Below are 18013 nucleotides of genomic sequence, written 5' to 3'. Positions count from 1 at the left end.
TTTCTTGTCCAGTAAAATAGGACAGAGCTTTTAATATCCTTTTATAACCTGTAAAAATTACATGAACCATCTTTGTTGGGATCAGTCATTATACTTGTAGTATGCACAAAGTGATTTTAAAATTCTAATATAAACTTGAATATAACAACTGTAACTGTAATTCTTGAGGAACTTCCACTAGAGTAATTTGTAGGCCATACTTTGAGATTGCACTGATGAGAACTTTAAGGAACAACATAATTTCAAATGGATGGCACGATAGAGTGAAAAATACTTATTGCAATTACTCGGTTTACTTTTACTTTTTATTTTCCCCTTAACAATACCTGTTGCTGAACTGAACAAAATTTGTATGATGTTTCATATAGACTCTAACTTGAGCACTCTTAAGAAGTAGACTCTTAAGGAACAATAACAGTTCATTTCATTAATCTTGCTTACTTATTTTAAGTGTTCTATATTGGGTACCATTATAATAAGAATATAGGATTATAATATAACATTCTTTTCTTTTTCATTTCAAGTCCTTGAAATATTCCTTCCAGACAAAAGACCGTTTGTGTTTTGTGATGGAATATGTTAATGGGGGAGAGGTGAGTCAAGAAGTTAATCTAGCATTTGTATGGTAGTATTTTCATGATTTAAAAACATTACTTGAAATACAAGTTATGAAGTTCTCTACCTGATGTAGATTGCATAGCTCTTTCTAAAATTGAGTAGAGGGCTGAATAACTTCTAATGAAATGTTAATATTTATTTGTTTTTATATAACTATGTTTATATACCAGAAAGCATATTCTTTTTCCTTTTTTTTAAAGCAGAAAGTTTTAACAGTATGATTTTTGAAATCATGTTATTAAATTTTGAGAACCAGTAGTACTGGATTTATTATGTTGTACAAAGTTTTTTCTCAGCTGATCTTCATGTAAAACATGTAAAAAAAAGTTATTAAACTAAATTGAACAATAATCCACAGGCATACTGTGGCTTAGCTTTCTCTTCTTCTGTGTAACAGAGTAACCATGATGGAATTAAGAGATCTTATACAGTTCTGAAGAGAAATACTGTTACTTTAAGTAGTACATTTCACCTTTTATTCCTTATTCTTTCTCCTTTTTGAACAAAATCAATCTGAGAAAAAAAATTTAATTTACAGGAATAATTAACTAGAAATATTTACATTGTAAGATTTCTGAAATAGATTTAATTATTAAATAGAGGTTTATTTCTCACAAACTTTAAAAGATTCTTATTTTCCTAAATCTATAAATAAATATTCTCTATAGAATATTTTATCCTATGGAATATTTCATATGTCGGAATTAGTTCATTGTAAAACTTCATTTATTTGGTGAACATGTTTTTAGTACATAAGGCAGTGTGGGTTTATCTAAATGTGTTAAGACATTATCCTTGCTATGAGGGAATTTATAATTTCTCTTTTAAGTACATTATAAATTAAACTAAGACCTAAGTGTTAATAAGCTCATAAAAGAATATGCATTATGGATGATTTGGCATTTAAGGTAGACTTAATGAGACTTCAGCATAGGGACTGATTTAACATGGTATTTCAGGCAGAGAAGATGGTGTGAGCAGAGTTACTTGTGGGAGGAGTGGGTGAGCTTAGGGCAAGAACTTGGGTAGTTGGGTAATAACAGAGACATGCAGAACTGAGTGTTTGCAATCAGATATCTAAGAAAATAAGAAGATAATGTCATGGAACTGTAGGATTGGCACATCTTAACCAGTTTGTTGAATGTGGGTGGAAACAAAGAAGAATCAAGGTGATTTTTGGCTGAAATCAGGGGAAATTAAGTTACTATGAAGTTATAAATAACATTTTTAGGCCAAGATTATAAATATGATTTTGAAAATGTTTTCCCTAAAGTTCTGAAGAAAAATGCATATGGAAATGTCATAGAATAAATAAGATTTCAGAACTGTGGATATAGATTTGGGCACCATAAAGATTATAATTTAACTTATGGAGTGGAATTGGAATTGAAATTAGTGAAACCTCATGTCGGTATCTGTCAGAATTAAAAGTGCACATTTTCTTGGACTCAGCAGTTTCACTTCCAGGAATTTATCCTACAGACAATAGATATATACCACCAAATGATATATGAGTAAATATATTCACTGTAGCATTGTAGTATTTAAATGAGCATTAAGTAAGACTGCTTAAATAAATAGTGTTATATCCATGCAGTGGAATTGCTATACCATTAAAAAGATGAAGCTGCCCAATCTAGACTGAAAAAAGCAAGAAGCAGAGTATAAAGCATGCTACCTTTGTACCAAAGGAAAATAAGACCATATACATGTGTACATATGTTTGTGTATGCATTAAAATATCTCTGTAATTATGCATTGGATATTAGAGCTTGCCATTGGGAGATAAACTGGTTACCTGGGACAGTGTAGAAGGAAGGCTTGTATCAATTATGTATTCTTCTACTGTTTTTGTATTTTTGTACCACATACTTATGTTGTATATAGAATAATGTAAAATGGATGGATGGATGACCAGGGGAGAAATATTGAGAAAATGTTAAACTGCAAAACAAAAACTTGGAGAAAAATGTAAATGTTTCTCTTACTTTTTTTATATAGTCTCCTCTATTCACATCTACTGTAATACTTATCACAATGTTTTGTAATTACCTATTTACTTATCTATTCCCATAGTTCCTTTAGTTTCTTCAGGGGTTTGTTCCCTGATATAAGCTCAGCACCTTACATACTACCTAGCACATAGTACATACTTGAAGAATATTTACTGGATTATTTGAATGAATGAATAAATAGATGAACAGATTACCTCAGGAAATAGGGAGAAGAGAAGTTAGCAAAAGAGAAAAAATAGGCCCAGTGCTATGCACATGCCTGTAATCCTAGCAACCCAGGAGATCGAGGCAGGAGAATCACAGGTTCAAGGCCAGCATGGATGACTTAGGGAGACCCTCTCTCAAAGTAAATAATAAAAAGGTCTGGTATGTTGCTCAGAGGTAGAATGCTTCTGTACTTCTAGTACTCCCTACCCCCTGCCCCCTCCCCCCCCAAAAAAAAAAAGAGAAAGAGAAAGAAAATAAGAACTGTTTAGAACTAGGAAGAAAAAAAAATGGAAAGTATTATATTATATATCATTTATTTTGGAAAAACTGAAAAATGTAAATGTAGGAGAGACTATCTGGGTATATAAAATACATATATATTGAATTTTTGTACAAGGCACACTCTGGTAGGTATTGTGGGCATGAAAACATAGATCTTCAGAGGGTATCAGAACTTGTATCAGAACACAGTTAAAGGGATGTAGAACTTCCCAGTAGAAGAGACTTCTGTGTGGTGGAAAAGAAGAGCTTCTTAAAGGGAACTACCTTGTACTTGTACTTTTATTCTAAACCTAGAGTATTTATGAGATTAACTGATGATTGTTGAAAAAATTTACACACAAAAGCAGATTTTCAGACGAACCATTTCTATCTTATTTTTCTTGTTTGGTAGTCTTTTCTTCTTTTTTTTTTTTCCTTCTCCATGCTGGGTATTGAACCCAGGTGTGCTCTACCACTGAATTACATCCCCAGCACTTTTATTTTTCATTTGGAGACATGGTTCCAGTCACACGGGCTGACCTTGAACTTGCTATCCCTCTGCCTTAGCCTGTTCGGGTTTTAGACTATAGGTAAGGGCTAAATTATTTAATATTTGAAGCAGGTGATATGATTCTGTACATGATACATAATTTTAAATGTACATAGGTAATAATTTTGACATTGCCCAATATAAAGAGAAAAAATTTTAATTATATTTAGCAGTTTAGTGAAAGTGGAATTTTGAGTTTGTATCTCCTCAATCATTTCTTCTTTTAGATTATCAAATGTATTTAATGGGTGGGAGTATAGTTCAGTGGTAGATTGCATACATAGCATGCACAAGGTCCTGGGTTCAATCCTTAATGACTCCCACAAAAAGTGATTATATCAAGTGTACTTCAGTTATTTGTTTCTTGGGGCCATGTAAGAAATCTGTGTTCAGTATATCCTTACAGTAGCATTAATTTTGGTTTTGTTTTAGGTTCATTTAGCTTATTGTTCTCAGGGATATTTCCTAGAGATGCAAAAAACTTAATTGCTATAGAAAAATAACAGATTATTACATCCCAGAAATAGGATTAAAGTAATGGAAACTATAAAAATCTGTACCAGCAGTTGAGCATGCACAATGACTAACCCAATGAGAATTATATGTGTATTATCTAGGAGATGTGATCTGGAGAATACTGACCTGTTGAAAAGTGAGGTCTGATTAATTAATGGTGCTTACAGAAATGGCAGCATCCTCAGCTCACTTTATATTCAATTTTTGTCCTGCAGTAAGCTTTTATAATGGGTTCATTAAAGTAACCAGTCTAATCTTAATTACACTTGCTGTCTATAAATTTTTATTTAGCAACAGCATTCTTTTAGCCAGGTTCTAGAATGTTTATCTTGAAACATAAATAGAGCCATTGAAACATTCCTTTGCCTTATATGTTCTTTCCAAGTTTGTGGAGTATCTGCACTTCCTTCAGCCTAATAGACTATGTAGGAGCTTAGCATGTTCATGGCTATAATGAACACTAGTATAATGTTGGCTAGTAGTATTCAAGTCCTAAAAAGACTTGATGGAAGTAGATTATGAGAGAAATTCTGACTATAAAAAATCAACTGTGGCTTCTTATATCATTATAAAAGAATTATATCATAATAGCATATATTTTATATTCAAAGAAATTCACTCAGCAAGATACAGCTTAGAGAGGTAGGTAGATTTGAATAATGTGGTAACTGTCAATCTCCTTGATAAGTATATTTACAGAGTGACCTCACATTGCAAGATACAAATTTGCATTTCTTTTATTGCATGTGAGTTCCTATTTAGCATCTTTTTTAAAAAATATTTTTAATTGTAGATGGACACAATACCTTTATTTTGTTTATTTCGTTTTTTTAAAAATAGTTTTTAGATGTTGACCTTTATTTTATTCATTTATTTATTTGTGGTGCTGAGACTCAAACACAGTGCCTCACACATGCTAGGCAAGCACTCTACCATTGAGCCACAACCCTAACCCCTACTTAGTATTTTTTTTTTATTGTGTACAAATGGGATACATGTTGTTTCTCTATTTGTACATAGAGTCAAGGCATACCATTTGTGTAATCATACGTTTACATAGGGCAATGATGTTTGATTTTTTTTTCCTTCCCCCCACCCCTCCCACCCCTCTTTCCCCTCTATACAGTCCTTCTTTCCTTCATTCTTACCGCTCTCCTTATCCCTAACCCTAAACCTAACCCTAAACCTAATGCTAACCCCTCCCACCCCCCATTATATGTCCTCATCCGCTTATCAGCGAGATCATTCGTCCTTTAGTTTTTTGAGATTGGCTTATCTCACTTAGTATGATATTCTCCAATTTCATCCATTTGCCTGTAAATGTCATAATTTTATCATTCTTCATTGCAGAGTAATATTCCATTGTATATATATGCCACAGTTTCTTTATCCATTCATCAACTGAAGGGCATCTAGGTTGGTTCCACAATCTGGCTATGGTGAATTGAGCAGCAATGAACATTGATGTGGCTGTATCTCTGTAGTATGCTGATTTTAAGTCCTTTGGGTATAGGCCAAGGAGTGGGATAGCTGGGTCAAATGGTGTTTCCATTCCAAGCTTTCTGAGGAATCTCCACACTGCTTTCCAGAGTGGCTGCACTAATTTGCAACCCCACCAGCAATGTATGAGTGTTCCTTTTTCACCATATCCTCGCCAACACCTATTGTTGCTTGTGTTCTTGATAATCGCCATTCTGATTGGGGTGAGATGAAATCTTAGGGTAGTTTTGATTTGCATTTCCCTTATTACTAGGGATGTTGAACATTTTTTCATATATCTGTTGATTACTTGTACATCTTCTGTGAAGTGTCTGTTCATTTCCTTAGCCCATTTGTTGATTGGACTATTTGTATTCTTCGTGTAGAGCTTTTTGAGTTCTTTATAGATTCTGGAAATTAGTGCTCTATCTGAAGTATGGTTGGCAAAGATATTCTCCCACTCTGTAGGCTCTCTCTTCACATTACTGATAGTTTCCTTTGCTGATTCTTGCTTTTATTTCTTGTGCTATGGGAGTCCTGTTAAGGAAGTCTGATCCTAAGCCAACAAGTTGAAGATTTGGACCTACTTTTTCTTCTATAAGATGCAGGGTCTCTGGTCTGATTCCGAGGTCCTTGATCCATTTTGAGTTGAGTTTTGTGTAGGGTGAGAGATAGGGGTTTAATTTCATTCTATTGCATATGGTTTTCCAGTTTTCCCAGCACCATTTGTTGAAGAGGCTATCTTTTCTCCATTGCATATTTTTGGCCCCTTTGTCTAGTATGAGAAAATTGTATTTATTTGGGTTTGTGTCCATGTCCTCTATTCTGTACCATTGATCTACTTGTCTATTTTGGTACCAATACCATGCCGTTTTTGTTACTATTGCTTTGTAGTAGAGTTGAAGATCTGGTATTGCAATACCCCCTGCTTCGCTCTTGCTACTGAGGATTGCTTTAGCTATTCTAGGTTTTTTATTCTTCCAGATGAATTTCATAATTGCTTGCTCTATTTCTGCAAGGTACATCATTGGGATTTTAATTGGAATTGCATTGAATCTGTATAGCACTTTAGGTAGTATAGCCATTTTGAAAATATTAATTCTGCCTATCCAGGAACATGGGAGATCTTTCCATCTTCTAAGGTTTTCTTTCATTTCTTTCTTTAGTGTTCTGTAGTTCTCATTGTAGAGGTCTTTCTCCTCTTTTGTGAGATTGATTCCCAAGTATTTTATTTTTTTCAATGCTATTGTGAATGGGGTAGTTTTCCTAATTTCTCTTTCTGAAGATTCATCACTTATGTATAAAAATGCATTGGATTTATGAGCATTGATCTTGTAACCTGCTACTTTACTGAATTCACTTATGAGTTCTAAAAGTTTTCTGGTGGATTTTCCAGGTTCCTCTAAATATATAATCATGTCATCAGCGAACAGGGATAGTTTGAGTTCTTCTTTTCCTATTCGTATCCCTTTAATTTCTTTGATTTGTCTGATTGCTCTGGCTAGAGTCTCAAGGACGATGTTGAATAGAAGCGGTGAAAGAGGGCATCCCTGCCTTCCTTGTTCCAGTTTTTAGGGGGAACGCTTTCAGTTTTTCACCATTTAGAATGATATTAGCCATGGGCTTAGCGTAGATGGCCTTTATAATGTTAAGGAATGTTCCCACTACCCCAATTTTTTCTAGTGTTTTGAGCATGAAGGGATGCTGTATTTTATCAAATGCTTTTTCTGCATCTATTGAAATAATCATGTGATTCTTAACTTTAAGTCTGTTGATATGGTGAATGACATTTATTGATTTCCGAATGTTGAACCAACCTTGCATCCCTGGGATAAAACCCACTTGATCGTGGTGCACTATCTTTTTAATATATATTTGTATGCGATTTGCTAAAATTTTGTTGAGAATGTTTGCGTCGATGTTCATTAAGGATATTGGTCTGAAATTTTCTTTCCTCGATGTGTCTCTGTCTGGTTTAGGTATCAGGGTGATATTGGCTTCATAGAACGAGTTTGGGAGGGTTCCCTCCTCTTCTATTTCATGGGATACTTTGAGGAGTATTGGAATGAGCTCTTCTTTAAAGGTTTTGTAGAACTCGGCTGAGAACCCATCTGGTCCTGGACTTTTCTTTGTTGGTAGGCCTTTGATGACCTCTTCTATTTCATTGCTTGAAATTGGTTTATTTAAGTTGTGTATGTCCTCCTCGTTCAGTTTATGTAATTCATATGTCTCTAGAAATTTGTTGATGTCTTTGAGGTTTTCTGTTTTGTTGGAGTATAGATTTTCGAAATAGCTTCTAATTATGTTTTGTATTTCTCTCGTGTCTGTTGTGATGTTTCCTTTTTCATTCCGAATTTTAGTAATTTGAGTTTTCTCCCTCTTTCTCTTTGTTAGTGTGGCTAAGGGTTTATCAATTTTATTTATTTTTTCAAAGAACCAACTATTTATTTTGTTAATTTTTCCAATTGTTTCTTTTGTTTCGATTTCATTGATTTTGGCTTTGATTTTAACTATTTCCTGTCTTCTACTACTTTTGGTATTGGTCTGCTCTTCTTTTTCTAGCGCTTTGAGCTGTAGTGTTAAGTCGTTTATTTGTTGATTTCTACTTCTTTTTTTGAATGCACCCCATGAAATAAATCTTCCTCTAAGTACTGCTTTCATAGTGTCCCAGAGATTTTGATATGATGTGTCTTTGTTCTCGTTTACTTCTAAGAATTCTTTTATTTCCCTCCTGATGTCTTCTGTTATCCATTCATCATATAATAGTGTATTATTTAATCTCCAGGTATTGGAGAAGTTTCTGTTTTTTATTCTGTCATTTATTTCTAATTTCAATCACTTATGATCTGATAGAGTACAAGGTAGTATCTCTATCTTCTTGTATTTGCTAACAGTAGCTTTTAGTCTATTTTAGAGAAGGATCCATGTGCTGCTGAGAAGAAAGTGTATTCGTTCTTTGTTGGATGATATATTCTATATATGTCCGTTAAATCTAAATTGTTGATTGTGTTGTTGAGATCTATAGTTTCTTTATTCAATTTTTGTTTGGACGATCTATCCAGTGGTGAGAGAGGTGTGTTTAAATCGCCTAGTATTATTGTGTTGTGGTCTATTTGATTTCTGGAATTGAGAAGGACTTGTTTGACATACGTGGATGAGCCAATGTTCGGGGCATAGATATTTATGATTGTTATGTCTTGCTGATTTATGCTTCCCTTAAGCAGCATGTAATGTCCTTCTTTATCCCTTCTGACTAGTTTTGGTTTGAAGTCCACATTATCTGAAATGAGGATGGATACTCCAGCTTTTTTGCTGTGTCCGTGTGCATGGTATGTTTTTCCCCATCCTTTCACCTTTAGTCTATGGGTGTCTCTTTCTATGAGATGAGTCTCTTGCAGGCAGCATATTGTTGGATTTTTCTTTTTAATCCAATCTGCCAGTCTATGTCTTTTGACTGATGAGTTCAGGCCATTAACATTCAGGGTTATTATTGTGATATGATTTGTATTCCCAGTCAATTGACTCATATTTGTTTTTGACACGGTTTGGTTTCTCCTTTATTTGGCTATTCCTTTAGGCTAGCGCCTCCTGTTGCTGATTTGCATCATTGTTTTTCATCTCTTCCTCATGGAATATTTTGCTGAGAATGTTCTGTAATGCTGGCTTTCTTTTTGTAAATTCCTTTAGCTTTTGTTTATCATGGAAGGATCTTATTTCATCATCAAATTTGAAGGTAAGTTTTGCTGGGTATAAGATTCTTGGTTGGCATCCGTTTTCTTTCAGGGCTTGGTATATGTTGTTCCAGGCCCTTCTAGCTTTTAGGGTCTGGGTTGAAAAATCTGCTGATATTCTTATTGGTTTCCCTCTGAATGTAATTTGATTCTTTTCTCTCGCGGCCTTTAAAATTCTGTCTTTATTTTGTATGTTAGGTATTTTCATAATAATGTGCCTTGGTGTGGGTCTGTTGCAATTTTGTATGTTTGGAGTTCTATAAGCCTCTTGTACTTGGTTTTCCATTTCATTCTTCAGATTTTGAAAATTTTCTGATATTATTTCATTGAATAGATTGTTCATTCCTTTGGTTGGTTTCTCTAAGCCTTCCTCAATCCCAATAATTCTTAAATTTGGCCTTTTCATGATATCCCGTAATTCTTGTAGAGTCTGTTCATGATTTCTTACCATCTTCTCTGTTTGGCCAACTTTGTTTTCAAGATTAAATAATTTGTCTTCAATGTCTGAGGTTCTGTGTTCCAGGTGTTCTATCCTATTGGTTATGCTTTCTATGGAGTTTTTAACTTGGTTTATTGTTTCCTTCATTTCAAGTATTTCAGTTTGTTTTTTTTTTCAGTATCTCTAACTCTTTATTGAAATGATCTCTTGCTTCCCGTATTTGGTCTTTTAACTGTTGATTGGTGCGATCATTTAATGCCTGCATTTGCTCTTTCATCTCCTCCTTCAATGCCTGCATTTGCTCTTTCATCTCCTCATTTGCTTCCCTGATCGTTTTAATTACGTACATTCTGAACTCCCTTTCTGACATTTCTTCTGCTGTGCTGTCATTGGGTTTTATTGATGTAGTATCTAGGTTTGTTTGGGACATTTTCTTCCCTTGTTTTCTCATATTGGTCAGCTGTCAGTGGGACCCTGAGATATTGCAGATTTCTGCTATTGGCTTATAGTGTCCCGGTAGATTTCCAGTGTATCACCTCCCAGCCTTCAGTAGCCTGATGTCTTGGAGGAATCTGATAATGCAGTGCATCCGAAGAAAGCTGCCCCTAGCCCCCTACTGGTTCCAGGGTTTGGAGCTGGCTCTGTGCAGCAAGGCTCTCACTGGGGGCCTGCACCGTGCAGCTGGCCGTGTGGGAGGAGCCCACTGCCAGAGTGTGGAAGGCTACCTGGGGAAGACTCTAGCTGCCCTGCCCTGCTCTGATAAGCCACCCCTATCTGTGCCTGCCACCAGGGCCGAGCTTTACCCAGTGGGCAGACTCACCCGTGGCTCTATTTCAGTCCGAGTCTCTCAATGCCTCCCCTTCTTAACTCCTGGGTTCTGGAGCAACTGGGTATGCAGTCACCCTCTAGGCCGCCATCTTGGATCGCCCCGTGGAAAGAGCCTGCGGCCAGAGTGGGCAGAGCCGCCTGAAGAGGTCTCTGGCTGCCCTGCCCTGATCCCAGAGGCTGCTTGCGGATCGAAGCTCTCCATTGGTTCGGGTACTTGTGGCTGGCTCTATGTAGAAAGCCTCTCACTGGGCGGTCTGCTCCGAGAAGCTAGCCTTGAAAGGCACCTCCCACTGCAGGGGTCCAGGCTACTTGGGGAAGTCTCTGGCTGCCCTATCCTGGTCCCTGAAGCTGCTTGTGTGCCGGAGTACGGTGCGCTGCGCTGGCTCCGGGACTTGGAGCTTGTTCTGGTCAGAAAGGCTCTCACTAGGGGGCCTGCTCCGAGAACCTGGAGAAGCTGGCTGTGTGGGCGGGGCCCACCGCCGGAGTGCGCAGGGCTGCCTGTGGAAGACTCTAGCTGCCCTGCCCGGCTCCGATAAGCCACCTCTATCTGGGCCTGCCACCCGGGCCGAGCTTTACCCAGTGGGCAGACTCACCCGTGGCTCTATTTCAGTCCGAGTCTCTCAATGCCTCCCCTTCTTAACTCCTGGGTTCTGGAGCGACTGGGGGTGCAGTCACCCTCTAGGCCGCCATCTTGGATCGCCCTACTTAGTATTTTTAAGATTTTCATGAGATACAAATTTTGGTGCTTAAATAACATAGTTTTGTAAAACAGTGTCATTAAGTGCATTGCAACTACAGGTATTCATCTAAAAAAACTATATTCATGTTCCAGTGATAGAAAATTGCTGGGCATAATTATTTTGAAAGATGATAAAATGTTAGTCTCCAGGTGTTTGAGTCACTTTTTCTTTTTTGGCTAATGTGAACAGAAGACCTGACAAGAACAATTAGAGGAGGAATAGTTTATTTGGAGGCTCGTGGTTTCAGAGGTCTCAGTCTATAGATGGCTGATTCCATTGCTCTGAGCTGTAGGTGAGGCAGCATATCATGATGGAAGGATTGGTGAAGGGTAGGCAGAGAAAAGCCATTTAATCATAGCACCAGGAAGCAGAGAGAGTCTCATCTGCTCAACACAGTATAAACCACAAAGGCATGTCAACAGTGATGGTCTCCTCCAGCCACATCCTACCTGCCTTCAGTTACCACCCATTTAATCTCTCTCAGTGGATTAATGCACTGATTGGGTTAAGGCACTCCTCACCCAATTATTTTGCCTCTAAACCCTCTTGTATCACACAAGAACTTTTGGGGGACATCTCATATCTAAACCATAACCCCAGGGTCATACCTTCCAGGAATTTCAACAGTGGTTTTGATGATTCACATGTTTATTTTAGAACCTATCCCATTATTGTCCATGCTTCTAATAAATCTTTTTTTCCCAAGTTCTGGGGATTGAACCCAACTCCTTATACATGCTAAGCATATGTGGTACCACAGAACTACATCTCAGCCCCCCTATTAAATCTTTTATGAGAAACTTCTCTGGGCAGGACTTGAGAAAATTCACAGATAAGGAAAGTGTAGTATGTTTCTTTTTTACAAAGGTGGGTATCTGACTAGGAACAAAAGAATACATGTAGACTTTATAGTGTCATTATTGCCTTGATAGTACCAGTTACTATGAGATTACAGAGAATGTACACTTGAATTAATCTAGAAGGAAGAGAGAAAAGGAAGATAGAGGATGCCAGGGTAAGAAACAATTCTTAAAGTGGTCGCTCCATTACAACTTAAGGATAACTGAATTATATCAATAAGAATGAGAAGAATGACATTCTTACACAGATAGAATGTATAGAATGGCAGGAACGTGTAGGTGTCTCCCACCTCTCTCTGCCTCCAATACAGTACAGTGTAACTATGCATGAAGTTTTGCAGGGGAAAGCCAGGAGAGCCTGAACAGGAAGTCAGGGTCGCTTTGGAATAGATCTTCTCTCCCATTTCATTTAGATTTTGTCCTGAAGGCAGTGGTGCATCATAGAAAACTGTCTAAGAGGAAATATTTAGAAAGAATACTTCATAAAAGTACAAAGCTTAAATTGGAGAGGACAGAAGTGGAAGCAGGGAAAATACTTGGGAGGCTGATACAATCAGGAGGTTTTCAGCAATGTGTTTATGAAATTAATAAGGTCATTAGTTGAGGCAGTGTGAGAATGAATCACAGTATAGTGTTATCTAGCTACAAAATTGCCTGGATGTAAGTACTAAATATAGAAAAATATATAACACAATTTCCAATTTACTGCTTGGGAAATTTTGTGGCTACTGGACTGATTATACAATAGGAAACATGGGAAAAGAAATGAATTCCATTGGGAATCATCCTGTATTTGAGGTACCTAATGGAGACATCAAGGAGGTGGATGAGTTAGGTCAGAGATACAAACAGGTGTCGTCAGCAGCGCCAAAACAAAGGAAGTAAAGAAATGTTCAGTATGGAAAAAGTATGTAGAGTTTGAGTATCAATGGTCAAGAATGGTGCCTGGGGATATCACAGTAAGACATTTTGGTGATGGCCTAAGGAAGACTGTGAGCTGGAGGAACCAGACAAGAGAAGCCTTAGAAATTAAAAAGAGTGTATCAACAGTATATTCAATTCTATAAAATAACCACTGACAAATGTCCGTTGGATTAGACATCTAGTTGTTCTTAAACAGAATAACATAGACTCTTTTGTTTTTGAGTTGGTTCTTTAATAACATACAGAATGTATGGAACCCAGAATCTCATACAGAATATTTGGAACCCACCAGAACAAAGTTTTGAAAATGAATTCATTGCATTGTTGATGTACAGTAAATCAGCATCTGTAGAATTAATCATATCTCTAATAATGTAATCAACTACACTGCTGCTGACATGTTCAAGCCACTCTTTCAAAAGGTTAGGTATTCTAAATTTACATGAGAAGCAGAAAAATATCCTGGGCAGAAAATAATAAACTGAAAACTGTGATGATGGTGTTGAGTTTGGTTTGGAAGTTTCCACTTAGGACTCTTCCCAAACATCCTTTTTCAAACTTCATCTCTTTCAGGCCTGTAAGTTGGACTTTTATGATAACTCTCACAAAGCTGGAATTTCTTGGAAGTTGCAATACAGGAAAGTAGTCACGTTATTTATCTGACAAATTCTTCACAGTCCTTTACATTCTTTATATAGATACTAATGAATTTAATAACTTAAATTATTTATTATTCTTATCTATACCATAGCTCATTGCAAACTGTATTAATTTCTTTGATAAAATAAAATTCATATTTTTGCATATAACTTTCATTTTCATGTCATTCCTGAAATCCTCATACACATTCAGGTTTTTCATTATTTGACTGGCATTTTGTCTTCATTGAACCAAAATCATCTCATTTTAAATGGTCATAAGTGAGAAGTGCCGGCAGTCAGCATTCCAGTTCCAATTACTGATTTATGGAGTTGTGATTTGGGTGATTTTTAAATTAAAAGTATCATTTCATATTGATGATAATGATTTTTAAAATTTTTATTAAGCTTACAGATGCATAAATATCTTCATTGTCAGGAGTCTTAGTTACTAAATTTTATGTAGGTTACACCTATTGCTTTCACCCAAATCTTTTTTAAAGATTCCCAAGCCAAAAAAGATACATTACAATATCTGCATTAGCATCTAAAGTTCAAGGCAAATAAAACTGAAACTTTGTTTTATATACCATTTTTAATACATGATTTCATATTTCAAGGCCAGTTTTGTAAAATGAATCATTAAACCAAGATCTGGCTGCATTTAACATAAACATCAGAAGACTTGACTAGCCTTAAAATTTAGAATCTCAGCTGAGTTGGTTGCGTAACTCAGGAACTGTCCAGACATCTGTCTGTTTTCATGATTTCTCTCCACGTGCTTGTGGCACAGAATGGCAGTTTCATGGTATCAGACTCTTAAAAGAAAGGTTGACTTATGCCAGAATGAACACTTCAAGAAGGTGAACACTGAAAAAGCACCATGTGTAATTGGAGACCCCAGAAGAAAAACAGGACTGTGACACAAAATAATTTTTAAATATTAAAAATTGTAGTCCAAAAACACAGTATATAGATTTGCGTTCTGTATTTTTCACTTACCTTAATACTTTTAAAATTCATCCTAATCATTGCATCTATCAGTAATTTATTTCTTTTTGTGACTTTACTGTATATATGTACTATAATATATTACACATTCACCACTATATATACATTTGAGTTCTTTGCAGTTTTGGGCCCTTAGGTAAAGTGGATCTTATGAATATTTTTGTACAGATCTTTATGTGAACATGTATTAGATATCTTGGGCAAATCCCTACCTATAAGTGCAACTTCTTTGTCATTGCTATGTTCAATTTAAGAAACTGCTGCACTGTACTCTTTTGCTGTTCCAGGATTATACTTAAATATCATCCACATTTCATATATTATCTTCTCAAATTTTACTAAATCTAGTAAATATGTAGTGGTATCCTGTAGTTTTAATTTCCCACAAAACTAATAATACTAAACATCTTTTCTCTGTGGTAATTTGTGTGTCTTTTTGAAATAGCTATTGAAATCTTTGGTGTAGTTTTTTAACTGGGCTTTCCTTTTCATACTGAATTGTCAGACTTTATGAATTTTAGATATCAGTGCTGTCTCATAATATGTCTCCCAAGTATTTTCTCCTGTTCTGTGTGGATTGCCTTTTCATTTTGTAATGAAGAATTTTTTTCCTGTGTATATTTTTGTTTAAATATATTTTAATCAATGTTTTCCTTATTTTTAGTATGCAATTCAGTGAATTTTGACCAATTAAATGTACTTTACATCACCACAGTCACAGTATAGAACATTTCTGACACCCCAACCTCAGAACAGTGTTAAATAACATGGTAACATAAGATATCTTTGCTTGTACCTGATTTTACAGTGAAAGCATCCATACTTTCACCATTAAGTGTATTAACTATAGTTTTTCATAGATTGCCCTTTATCAAGGTGAAGAAGTTCCTTTATATTCCTAGTTTTCTGAACTTTTTAAAAAGTCATGATGCTTCCAGAGAAAGTCATGATAGAATATTAAATTTTGTCAAAGGCTTTTTCTTTTTCTTTTTTTAAAAATATTTTTTAGTTGTTGATAGACCTAAAATAAATAAATATGTTTATTTATTTATTTATTTATTTATTTATATGTGGTGCTGAGAATTGAACCCAGTGCCTCATGCATGCACTCTACCACTGAGCCACAACCCCAGCCCCAAAGGTGCTTTCTATACCTAGCTGGTCATATGGTTTTTCATGGTTTAGTCTGCTAGTGTCTGGAATTTCACTGATTTTGATTATTGAATGATAAAGTAATTTTGCATTTCTTGAGTAAACCTCAAACTGGATTATAATTTATTATCCTTGATAGATTGTTAGATTTAGTTTAAAATTTTATTAAGAATTCTAAGTCTTATGGTCATTAGGAATATCATTCTTTAGGTATCTTTCCCCTATCCTTCTACTTGGATTGAAGGTAATGCTGACTTCTTAAAATGAGTTGTGGAAGCATTGCAACTTCTGTTTTATGAGAAATTTTGCCATTTGGGTAGGGTTTCTGGGAATTGAACTCAGGACCTCATGTATGCTAGGCAAGCAGTCTTCCACTCAGCTACATCTTAGCCTACCATTTAAAGTTGTGTACTAAGAAGTTTCTTTGTGGAAAGGTTTTAAACAATGTATTAACTGAGTTATGTTCTCTACCTTCTTCTCAACTTACTTTTGGTAGTTTGTATATGTCCAGGAATTTGTCTATTTCATCTACTTTCAAATTTATTTGCAATTTTTATTGTAAATAATGTTCCCTTCTATCCTGTTAATGTCTGCATGATCTGTGGTTATCTTCTCTTTTATTACTGGTATTGACAGTCACTCCATTTAAAGAGTAATCATTTTTATTGGAATTTTCAAAAGAACCAGCTATAGGTTTCACTGATTTATTTTTCCTATGTTGATTTTGAATTGTCTGTTTCATTTATTTTTGTTCTTTATATTTCCTTCCTTCTGACTACTTTGAATTTCATTTGGTCTTCCTTTCCTGGTTTCTTAAAGTAAAAATTTATAGCATTTATTTAAACCTTTTTTCCCTTTTCATGTGTATTTAATGTTATAAACTTCCTTCTTGACACCAATTTTTATATTATTTTAAATTTTAGAATTTGTAACACTTTAAATGTTATTTATGTTTTCACATACTATTTTATGTCTCTTAAATCTTATTATTTTCCCAGATGTACTGATTCTCTTGTCATGTTTTCTTTGACCAAAGGTGTGTAGTTTAATTTCCAAATAGTTGAGGATTTCCATATATCTTTCTTCTTTAATTTATAGTTGATTTACCTGTTGTTAGAGTTTATCCTATGTGCTTTACAAAATTTATTAAAAATGCTTTTTGGCCCAAATGTGTTCTATGTGGTGTATGTACTGTATGTACTGATATATAGACTGTGTTGGGAGATGTGTTCTGTGACTACCAATTTGATCAAGTTGTTAGACAACTTAATGTCATTCAAGTGGTCTATTTCTGTACTAATTTTCTGTCTACTTAAGTAAATATTAGGAGAGTAGAGTTGAAATCCCTAACCACAGCTATGGATTTATCTATTTCTCAGTTTCGTTTCTTACAGGTAGTTTGTAGTTAGGTTATACTTTCAAAATTAGATCTGATAATTTCTGCTTTTTAATTTGGAGGGCTTAGAGCATTTACCATATGTGTACTTTGGATCAAACGTTACTATTTCTTTTATTTGTCCCAGCTGTTCTTTGTTCTTTTTTAAAAATGTCTTTCTGCCCTCTTTTGTATTGACTATTTTTTTAGTCACTTATATTCACTATTAAATTACCTCTGCTTATTTGTTTTATTGGTATGGTGGTGGGTTTAGGGTTTAGAATATATGTTTTTTTTCCATAATAGTTGACTTTCAAAGCATGTAATATCACTTCACTTACTGTAAGACTTAAAAGAGCACACATCTGTTTTCTTTCCTCTATTTTACTTCTATTCTGTTTTAGCCTTTTTAGCACACTGATTTTTTAATGCAATTATATTTCAAACAAACAAATTTAAATGAGAAAAAATGTTTTGTATTTATCACAAAGTCATTTCAAGTGTTCTTTAGTACTGCATATAGATGCATACTTCCATTACATTTTTCTTCACATGAAGAACTTCCTTTAACATTTTGATGTAGTGAGATGACAGCAATAACTTTCCTTAGCTTTTGTTTGTTTGAATCAATCTTCTTTTTAACTTTACTGAAGTATAATGATAAATTAC

General features: G+C 35.1%; 1 protein-coding gene across 1 annotated transcript in view; it reads left to right on the top strand.

Annotated features, from left to right (window-relative positions):
* Window positions 1-18013, top strand: part of Akt3 (AKT serine/threonine kinase 3) — a 294858-nt gene that overhangs the window by 196137 nt on the left and 80708 nt on the right. The window contains 1 exon segment of the mRNA XM_047521463.1: window positions 525-593. Coding sequence (XP_047377419.1) covers window positions 525-593 — 69 coding nt within the window.

The sequence above is a fragment of the Sciurus carolinensis genome, chromosome 12 (assembly GCF_902686445.1).
Source record: "Sciurus carolinensis chromosome 12, mSciCar1.2, whole genome shotgun sequence".
Classification (NCBI taxonomy): domain Eukaryota; kingdom Metazoa; phylum Chordata; class Mammalia; order Rodentia; family Sciuridae; genus Sciurus; species Sciurus carolinensis.
Note: the sequence above shows the minus strand (reverse complement) of the source record. Positions and strands in the feature narration are given on the sequence as shown.